The sequence below is a fragment of the Pteropus alecto genome, unplaced genomic scaffold, assembly GCF_000325575.1.
Source record: "Pteropus alecto unplaced genomic scaffold, ASM32557v1 scaffold195, whole genome shotgun sequence".
In the NCBI taxonomy this organism is placed as follows: domain Eukaryota; kingdom Metazoa; phylum Chordata; class Mammalia; order Chiroptera; family Pteropodidae; genus Pteropus; species Pteropus alecto.
The window spans coordinates 946,310-957,293 of NW_006438073.1; the positions used below are offsets into that span (position 1 = coordinate 946,310).

Here is a 10,984-nt window from a genome sequence, read left to right on the forward strand (position 1 = left end):
GGTTTTATTATTGAGTTTTAAGGGTTCTTCGTATATTTTGTTTACAAGTCCTCTATCTGATAAGTGTTTTGGTTTGTGCGTATCTTTTCCTTCTAACGGTGCACGGAGCAGTTTTTCATTCTAATGAAGTCTACTTTATCCATTTTTCTTTTATGGCTCGTGCTTGTAGTCCTATATCTATAAAAACTAAGATCGTTGCCAAACCTAAGATCGCTTAGAATTTCTCCTGTTTTCTTCTAAGAGTTTTATAGTTTTGTGTTTTAAATTTAGGTCAACGGACGTGTTAGTGACGGGGACGCTCACGGTCTCTGAACGCCAAACATCGACAAAGTAAACGTTTAGAGACAATGCGAAGATCTGTATTAAGCGGTCTCCATGTAGAAATCACAGTGGTGACGCATGGTACTTCCCCCAATCGGATCCATCTAACCTTTCAAAATTAAACAACCAAAGAAATCAGGAAATTCCAAAGAGTGACTTTTTTTTGAAGGGGGAGAATCCAAGAAGTGACACTTTTCACATTCCTCCAATTTGTTTAGCCTCTCTATTTATGGAACATATATTTATAGCAATTTCATTGCTAAATTCCTCAACATCAGTAGGAGGAAGGCCTTATCAAAAGAGCACAGGCTGGCTTATGTCAAAAGGAGGAAGTGATGCCGAATAATTACAAAATGCTCTTTAAACAGGCACAGTACATCCCCCCCTCCATCACAGAGCTTTTGCCAAGAATTTTTTTTTCATTATTCAAAATGGTCCTAAAGTGAAATCTGCAGATCGGTTTAGCCCTGATTAACAGGCTAGCTATCAACTTAAGTATAACTGCACCCTGATAAAATGTTCGGAGTAAAAAAACAAAAAAAAAAGCAAAAGAGAGACTCCGATATATCCAATTTCAACACAGGTTTTCACAGTAGTTGGCCTTGTTGTTAAATAACTTTTATTCTTCCTTTTCCATTTAAATTAATAGTCCCACATCCTAAAAGCCAATATTTCAAAGTATATCCCGAAGTAATTAACCACAGTGCATTTACTTTAATTAATGTGATTGCCGCTGTTTTTCGTAAAGGAAGTTTACAGTAACTCTTAGAATGTATACTTACTACAGTTAGAACTTTATCTTCCATTTCTGCTACAAGGCAATCCTAAAGAAGGAAAGACAAAAAAAAAAAGGAAAACTAAATGTAAGAGCTAAAAACTTTCAGAAACTGTCGGCTTAGCTGTCTAGATACTTCCTGGAACCCAAGATGGTGCCTGACACATCCCCCCAACCCCACAGCCGGAGCAGTCCTGGTGAAAGAGAGACCTGGGTGGAGAGAGAGGGCAGAGTGGGCATGGAGCTGCCACCTGACTCCTCTCGAGGCTTCACTCGATCCTCACCCAAAGAGTTTATCCCATCCGACTGATGATTTAATCTATAAACCTACAAAAATCATCGAGCTGAAATCCACCTGCTGTCCAGACAGTACAGCAGAACACCAGAAGTCAAAGCTCAGTAAACCTGACAATGGCTCCCAAACGTGGCCGCAGACTCAGCTAGCACTGGGCCCACAAGCCAGGCGTCTTCGGCTCTGGGCCCGCCTATAAGAATAGCTTTGAAATAAGGGCCTGAATAAGCTCAGCCGCAAAAGTTTATTTTAAGCACCGCTGAGATTAAATCAGATATTTCAGTCCTTAATAGACAAAAAAAGCTCCACAAAACATTCATTTAACACACTGCCAAAAAAGTGGTCTTGAGGTATGCTATTATGACATTAAATAAAGGGCTGGAATGCAAAGCGTTATTTACTCAGCTTAAGAACAAAAGACTTGGAACTGTATGAACCTGGTGAGCTGATTATAGGAATCACCATTGTCCTGTCTAGAAGTGGCCAGAGTGAAACTGCCAGTTTGAAACTCTCACGGTTAAACTTCTAGAACTTGCCTGCAGCAGAATTTGAATCTCTACATGGCAGAGTGTATGCAGAAGAAAAAGGGAGACCAACTATACGGTCTTTGAGTTTATTTAGCACCATTAAGTATAATTCCTAACTAGAACATACTAGGGAAAATGCTAATTAATTTATGTACATGAAAGGTATTAGTCAATTCTGTTGGAATTGTCAGAAAGAATTTCACTTCGATCAGAAAGTCTTTTTAGGTTATCGGGGAGGTGGGAGTGGAAATAGCAACCAATTTCTACCCTATGTGATTTTGTAATCAGATTTTTCAGGGTCTTCTTAAAATTTTTAAAAAATTGTCTCTACTACGTAAAAATGTGACAAATAATTATAATTTCTCAGAGCTCCCAAAATTGACAGTGACTCTCAGGAAAAAAGCAGCTGAGAGAGAAAATGTTTTAAAGAAAAAAATTTAGAAATGTATTTTTACATGCGTGAGTCTGATACAAATCTGAAGTACGGGATCGACTTTTATAAAATATGAGTCATTACAGCTCAAAAACATGCTCTTCGTTCTCCAACCTGGGCATGGCACTAAACCATCAACTACCATGGTGGCTCATACCTTATTAACACCATCTGAAGGACAGAATTATTAAATAAATGTTGACTTTAGAAAAACAGAACACTTAAGTGGTCCTATGCTAGAAATAAAACTAATTTGTGTTTATGATCTTTCGCTACGAATCCCCAAATCACTGCTGTCACTGTGAGAACCACCCACACGCAGAGAGCTCCTCTCCCCACCCCGAGGCCCAAGGTTCCAGGTGGATGTCCGAACTCCTGATCCCTGATACTTGATTCTTTGATGGATCCAAGAGGCCACCAAGAAAACGGGTTCCTCGTTGTAGTGATGGAGCCACTGGGTGAGAGAAACACCTGCCTCCCTGAAATGTTCACATCGGTGTGTGAAAGGGCTCACTTTTTAACTTTCACCACCTTGAACGGGGGTCCCCACACCCAGTCCTCCTGGGAGGAAGCAGCTGCAGGCGTGACTTCATGCTGTCTGGCATGAAAACCACGGAATGGAAAAAAAGGAGTATTGCGAGCAAGTCACCCGCTCATGAGACCGACGGTGGGGCTGAGCTTTGTCACATTCCTTGGATCAGCAGACTCGGGCCAGCCTAGCTGGCAGCTATCAGGCAAGGTTTTTATATTTCTTATTATAGGCTACTATTTCTTAAGTGGGCACAGGGCTTTATATATGTTATATCTCATTTAATCCTCTTAATATTATTTTTAAGTTTATATTATTTCCTTATTTTTAATTTTACATGAATGCATACATGCGGTGATGTCCAGGCTTTTTGTAAATGAAAAAATTTAAGGAATGCAATTAGCATTAATATGATGGCTAAGTGGGGGGCCGGGGAGGGAGGGAGCAATTGAGGGGGTCATTTTATGAACTATATAGATGTCTAGCCAATGTACTGTATATTTGAAACTAATTTAAATAAATACATTTTTAAAAACTTATTTTTTTGCCTTGGCTCCCCTACACATCTCTCCCTGCTAAGATAAACTCAATTTTTCTTCCAAATTGCCTACTATACTTATATATTCCTTTCTGTATAGTTTTTTCTTTTTCTTTTTTTAGATGTATGTGTATTTTACAAATATATATTTTTTAAAAAAATTTTTTTGGTCATTTGTCTTCATATTACACTTTTTCTTCCTTTTTTCTTTCTCAACAACAACTTATAGAAATCTCACCAAATCATCTGGCAAAGTAAGTGTTAGTATTTCCATTTTACAGATAAGAAAAATTGAGGCTCATAAGTGACTCGTCCAAGGTCCCGGGCCTAATTAATGGTAGAGGTAGGATTTGAACCTATGACTGTCTACCTCTAAAGCACAGGCTCAATAAACTCCAAAGGGAAAACCAAAAAGAAACAAAAAAAGAAACAATACTCATTGTATCCCTTAAATCTGGGTTAAGTTTCTCCTAAGAGACAAAATTCTCATCAGCTTATTTGTCAAAGCATTATCTCATTCATTTAAACAGACACCTAAAAATCACCACTAACCACGTGCCAGGCTTTGTGAGGCCTCCATAAGCAGAGGCAAGCGTGAAGAGGGGGCACAGTGGACACCTTTCTCCTGACGTGACTGGATCCAGATCTCACCGTCCCAGGGGAGATGTTTTATCATCATTCATAACAATCAACACCTCTATGAATACCAGGAAAACGCCACCTGAGACAATGCTGTAAGCCATTCCGCCCAGACAAGCACTGAGTCACAGCGATCAGGTCACTCAGATCTCCCCTTCTCAATGGGTTACTCCAGCCACAGATCTAAAGCCGGCTTCCACTCTCAAGGCTTCCCGTACCTTCTCTCCTTAACACGTCTCTGACTTTCACTTGACATACATTTTGCTTATCTATCTTTTCATTTTCTCTCTCCCCCAAGTTCTATGAAGTCAGGGATTTTTTTCAGCTGCTATTTACTGGTATCCTCACAGCCTAGAATAGTGGCAGACACATACTAAGTGCTAAATAAATATTTTTGTAAGGAACACTCCAGATACCTACGAAGCCAACATCGACCTGCTTCGGCAAAGCACCCTGTGAAAACAAATACTACCACCGCTGCCTTTGACTTCATCACTTTCTCCTCCTCCCCCTACACTACACACAGCAGGGGCAGCCTGAATCAGTCCCATGGTCAAGGGCCCTTGAAATAAAACAGAAGCATCTATGAGCAAAACTTTCCCATCTGCTAATTACAACGTTTAACTCTAACTCTTATACTGTCATTTTAATTGATCCCAAGTAAATTTTTGTAAAAAATCAAAATAGGAGGCAGAATATAGTGGGAAGAGGGATGCAGAGAAGAAAAAGAAAACTCAAGGTCTCGGAAAAATAAATGCCTTCCACCACAAGTGCCAGGGCGTGGTGGCTGTAGAATTAACGTGGCAGGATTGGTATCAGACTCTTTTAGATCAAAATTACTTCACACATCATAAAAAAAGAGCGGAAACTCAGAGCCACTTTAGTTGCTCTGAGCTCCTTTCTAAGAACTCGGCCTCAAAAGTGTGAGAAGTCACATGCGCCTGAAGTTCAACAGCTGCTCCTCAGTACTGGACCGGAGCAGCTGCCACATGCAAAGCCAAACCTCACTCCGCGTGTTCCAGGCACAAGCAGAAATCACACGGCTTTTCAGAACTGTATCTATAATACGGCAGAGTCAGGATTGAGGAAAAGACTTTCTTTACTTTTTGCCAAATCAGTAGTGGAAACAAATATTGGGATCACAGAATTTTAGAACCAAGCAGACATGACGTTTCATAGCCTCAGTTCAATTCAAAAATATTTCACAAGTGTTTCCTAGGTGCCAGGTAATATATTAAGTGATCTTAAGAGCTGAGGGTCTTATAAAAAAATTTTTTAAAGTTCAGGTCACAGAAACTAGTTACGTTACAGACTGATATCAGTCCTCCTGGCCCTTACTAAGATACTTGGGTCTGGCCAATGAGCTGTGAATGAAATTGACAGGTGTCATTTCCAAATCAGAACCTTTGCAATGTGAAAACCTCCAAGTTTCTTTGTGCCTCTGACATGGGGGCGGGCCATGAGATACTGATTTTTCTGTCAGCCTCTGCCCTAAACAAACATTCTAGTGAAATTTAGTTACTCCAGAATTTCTATTTAAAAAATTAAGTGTGCTAATATTTTAGAGAAAAATAACAGGACACGTAGCTCAATTCTTTTAAAACGAAAGAAGATAATCTTTGAGGTGATGGCCATTGGTCATTTTTCAGAAGCCAACTGCATCATGCAGCTAATTTAAAGCCTTTCTTCCCCTCCCCAATTCTGATGTGAGGGAAAAATGGAGAGAAAAGAGGGCGCTTCCAACCTGCATGTGAATCCTCTGAAGAAGAGGAAAGAGGGAAAAGGGAAGAAAAAAACGTTTAGGAAGAGACAACGACGCACGCACCTTCTGGACTGTAGTGGTCAGGTCCAAGCAAAGTTGGATGATTTTGTTCTTTGTTACTGAGAAATCGGTGATCCCTGTAAATGGAGCCCTAGAAAGCAACAAAATTCTCTCTTTAAAAAAGTGAAACGTGTGAGGGGCAGGGGAGGGGCAGCCACCGGGATCCCACACTGTATGCTGACGAGCATAGCTACACGACAGGATCAGTTAGAGTATTTGTTATATAACCGTTTCCTCTCAAAAAAAACACACAAAACAGAAATCTGAATGAGACAGAGAAGTGCTAGATAAAAAAAAAAAATCAAAATCAAAATATCAAATAAATGAGCCAAGAGACTTAACAAGCCTTCAGAAGCCAACTGACGACCGTCATAAAACCAAATAATCATTAATGTTTAACCTCAGTAAAAACTCCACTTCAGCACAGTTTCGCTCTTCTCTCAGATGAGGTTAATTTGTTCCTGCTAGTCACTTCTCGATAATTTCCAAAGAGACCCTAACATTTACCAATGATCCAGAGTTCCTGGAGAGGCCCAGTGGAAGAGACAGGACAGGGACAATGGTTCATTTTCCTAAGACAAAGTACAGGCCCGTGTGCATCTCAGGCCCCCTCCCTTGACAGGACAAAGGAACACATGGCAACGCACCGGTCCAGCCAAGACAGCAAGGCCTTGGCAGCGCCTATGAGCTCCACCACGGAAGTCAGGAACTCATTGGGCGGCTTGTGGGACGTGGTCCCGTCATACGCTGGACTTTTCCGCCGGCTGCTTATGTAATTCTGTAAGTTGTGGGAAGACGCTCGCAGTTTCAGAACCAAGTTCTTCATGTTATCAGTTTCAAGGCCATAATTCTGTGGGAAATAAAAATCAAAGGGAAAAATTCAAAACAATCAGCGATTGTTTTGTCCAAACTCTCACGATAACTTCAAAGCCCACGGAGTAACCTGAATAACTCCTACCATGGCCACGAAACCTTTCGTGATTTACCCACAGTGCCGACCTCACCCGCGATGGCCACGCTGGCCTGCTGCCGCCTCAGGGACTTTGTTCCTGCCAGCGCCTCTTCCCAAAAAGCTCCTCCCGCAAACATTGGTGGGAAAAGCTCCTTCTTACCACTTACAACCTGATTAGCCCGAAGTCCCCGCTCTTCTTCGAGGCTTCCAGCACCATCTAGAGCAGAGTTTCTCAATCGACAGGGCACTTTTCACTGAGAGCCAAACAATCCTTTGTTTGGGTTTTAGGGGCGGATTCCCATACGTGGCAGGATGTTCAGCTGGCCTCTACTCACTAGATAGCAGTAGCACCCCTTCCGTAGATGTGACAACCAAAAATATCTCCAGACATTGCAAACACCTCCTCGGGTCACTCCCTGGCCCCTCACCTACCTGTCATCTCTCTGAACCACCCTGTTTTCTGCTGTCTTCCTCACTGAGATGCAAGGGCTGTGAGGGCAGGAAGCTGTGTACACTGTGACTGCTGAATCTCCAGCACAGCGGACAATAAAAGAAGCGTTTGAAAAGATGAATTTCCACAGGATGAGACTCTCTCACAGGAACAGAGCAGCACTGGCTAAACGTCAACTCATCTGAAATATAATTTCCGTCTCGGGAGCTTCTAAACTGTGTTCTTTTTGAACAGTGTTCAACTTACCTGGGTGCTTTAAAAAAAATAATAATTTCACGTGACAAGATTGCCTAGACTCCCTTTCAGATAAAGAAAAAAAGCCCCAGGAAACAACGCATAAATCTGAGATGACTTTGGAGGGAGGTGGGAGATGAATTTCTGTATTTTCATCTGTTCTATCATTTTATCAACAAATGAAGTTATTTCTGGGGTATATTATACTGTGTCAGTAGCATCCCAAGGAAAAAACAATTTCATGTGACAAGATGGCCTAGACTCCCTTTCAGATAAAGAAAAAAAGCCCCAGGAAACAACGCATAAATCTGAGATGACTTTGGAGGGAGGTGGGAGATGAATTTCTGTATTTTCATCTGTTCTATCATTTTAACAACAAATGAAGTTATTTCTGGGGTATATTATACTGTGTCAGTAGCATCCCAAGGCAAGAATGTGATCTCATTTAGAAAGTGGGAATAATGTAATGGCCAACATGACTGAACACTTCCTCTATGCCAGGAATCAGGCTACGTGCTAGGTAAGAACTATCTCACGTGAACAGCCCATGAAAGTCAAAATATTAACTCATTTTACAGGTGAAGGCACAGAGACATTAAATTCTTCGGAGTTACACAGCTAATCCGTGGTAGGGGTAGGATTCTAATCAAGGCGATCTGCACTGAGGGCTCAAGCTTTTGATCACAAAGTTGTATGTCCCCCCTTCTCTACCCGCTGCCCAAGGAAAGACAAAGCCATAAGACAGAAAGCAAGATGAGCACTGCAGGAGACGAAAAGGAAAGTGGCCAGTGATCTCAGACCTAGCTCAAGCCAGCAAGCTGGTTAACTGTCCCAAATTCTATTCTGACCTGCTCCATCCCCTCTGAAGTGCTAGAAGCTCCTTTCGGGTGGCTTTAACCATGCAGACCTCACTCTTCGGAGAGGCCAGTAGGTCCGCTTTGGGTCTGAGCACTGCTTTCGTCCCCTGCACCCAGCCTGTCCCTTAGTCCCTCGTCTCTTACAGATCCCCATCTCTAATATCCCAGAACGGGTGAGTCGCATCTCAAAATCAAGATACATAAAGCCTAAATATATCAGGGAGTTTATGACAACTTTCTTTTTGGAGGGAAGGGGCAAGGTAAACAATGGCAAACAATAACAATAACAAGACTTTAACCTTGATGAGAACAATTCTAACTTTAACAGATTTTATTGGAAGTTTAAATTTATATTGTTTCCCAGTATAATAAAAAAGAATCTTTTTAAAAAGATGTAGGTAGAAATTTTTTAAGGAGTTAAGTAAGGATAAATATAAAAACTTCCAGATCCATTAACTGAAAACTATCTTCTGTAAGCTTAAAAAAAACAAAAAAACAAACAAAAAAAAACCTGTGAATTTCATAAAAATGAGTGTTCCATCTAAACCTTATATTTATCATCCTTTTCTCACAGCCGTTTTCTAGAGACAAAAATATGACATTGTCCTTCAACGGAGAAGACAAAAATAAAAAGGTGGATTTTCGTCGTGGCTTTTTTTCAATTCAGAGAATCAAAGAGTCACAAATGAATGGATAAAGAGCCACATGACACAGCTTGTTCTATAGGACCGGTGCATATGATTAAAGGGAACTGTCCCCTCATTCAGTCAATTACTAAGCCTGCCAACTTATATCAAGAGTTCCGAACTAAAAGCAGGAAAGTCAGCTTTCTAGAGAGTCAACGTCATCATAAATTACTCGGAACTCATTACCATCCCCACTTACTTCTTGAACTCAAAGAGGATTAAGTGCATGTTAATGTCACAAGAACTTTTATACCTCCATCTTCTACAAACTCACCACTTTCAATATTAAAATAAAGGGGGAGTGTAGCTTCTTATTAACTGGTTCTTCTCATGTCCACTCAATTTGCTCCGATTCTTTTTATTTTCCCTCCAAAACAAGTCGTAGGACTGGAAGGATGCAGAGATATAGTTTAATAAAGGATAATGTTTAAAAGCAGCAAGGAGCAAAGAAGGAAAATTCCTTCCCCTTCCATCCCATTCCACAATACCAAGAGAACAAGAAAGTGATTCTATTAGCTCAAAAGAACCTCCACAGCAGAAACATAAGCAGGAAAGGATTATTGACTTAAGTGCCCTACAATGAAAGACAGAAAACGAATAATTTCTGAGACCAGATTTGATGATTTGCACTAATCTTTTCCCTAAAACCTGTCTCCTTCAGAAATCGCTTTAGGATAAGATATCAAGAAAATACAAACTAGGTAGGAAATGAAACGAGTCTCCAAAAATCTGCACGCATACAGAAAACTTTCCACCGAGATCTCACTTCATTAGAAGTCAGCCATCGGGGGTCATTTCCTGGTCTGGCAGAGAAACGGCATACAAGACGAGAGAAGAGGAAACACACAGATTCTCACTCTCCTGGTGCCTTAAATAATACACATTTTAGCTGAGGACAAATCTACCTTCTTTTCCCAGTCCTACTAGCTCTGTTCATGATCTCATACGTGTAATTAAGGAATGTCAGAGACATCCAGTCAAAACCATCTTATTGACTGGAGTCAATTAAGTCTCAACCTAAGAAATATATTTCTCAGTGTTCCTCAAGGCATTTAATAAGCTTGGAAGCAAGATCAAGTTCAAGACAAATTGCTAGCAAAGATTACTCCTCCTGCATAATTTCTCCCCATAAAAAAAAAAAAAAGGACAGTTTTTAATGACTACTCTTAGGGGTACAGAGGCATCCTAGGCAGGTAGATACATTACAGGTATTTCACTTAATTACACATGTAGGTGGCATCACTCAATACGTGTACTGATTCCAACTTTGTTCACTTCCTCAGCCTGCTTCAACCTTAAAAACACATCTGTCTCTGTCTTGGTCTTCAGGTAACTAGGGTCTAGTGGATTTGGCAAGGAAAATGGGTTACAGTTATACTTTGTAACTCTCTCCCCCTCTAGATCAATGCTATTCCATAGAACTTTCTGTAATGAGGAACATGTTCTCTATCTCTATTGTCCAAATGTCGTGGCCAGTAGCTACAATAGCTATAGAGCGCTGGAAAAGTAGCTACTGTGACTGAGGAACTGAATTTTATTTCATTTTAGTTCATTTTAACTTAAATAGTCACACGTGGCTGATAGCTCTCCTGCTGCCAAGACCTACTACTCTCGAGTCTGCCCCGGCTGCCCTCTGCCCCAGAGATAGAGGGAGAAAAACTGGGCTCTGAATTCATTCCTGGGAAGTGGTGCTGGTTCTGCCCATAATACAAGGCATTCTCCTCTTGGCCAGCCAAGACTGACGTTTGTAGCCGGCGATGTCTCTCCTTGCTCTCTACCCATGGCCAGCGATTTATGTGGTCTGTCTATTCACTGGTTTTGGAATCTTAACCAGTAGCTGTTCCCTATTTTAGGTTCCTAACCATTCTATCATTCTATCTGTCCTTTTCTTTCCAAAACTTTCCAATGTTTTTGTTTTTACCTACCCC

At 40.9% G+C, this 10,984-nt stretch overlaps 1 protein-coding gene across 1 annotated transcript in view; it reads right to left on the reverse strand.

Moving 5' to 3' along the window:
* CNKSR3 (CNKSR family member 3) overlaps positions 1–10,984 on the reverse strand; it is a 49,551-nt gene that overhangs the window by 20,028 nt on the left and 18,539 nt on the right. The window contains exons 6-8 of the mRNA XM_025049050.1: positions 6,524–6,726; positions 5,880–5,967; positions 1,104–1,145 (exon numbers count right to left, since the gene is read on the reverse strand). Of these exons, the coding sequence (XP_024904818.1) occupies positions 1,104–1,145; positions 5,880–5,967; positions 6,524–6,726 (333 nt within the window). The remainder of the gene's footprint in view (positions 1–1,103; positions 1,146–5,879; positions 5,968–6,523; positions 6,727–10,984) is intronic.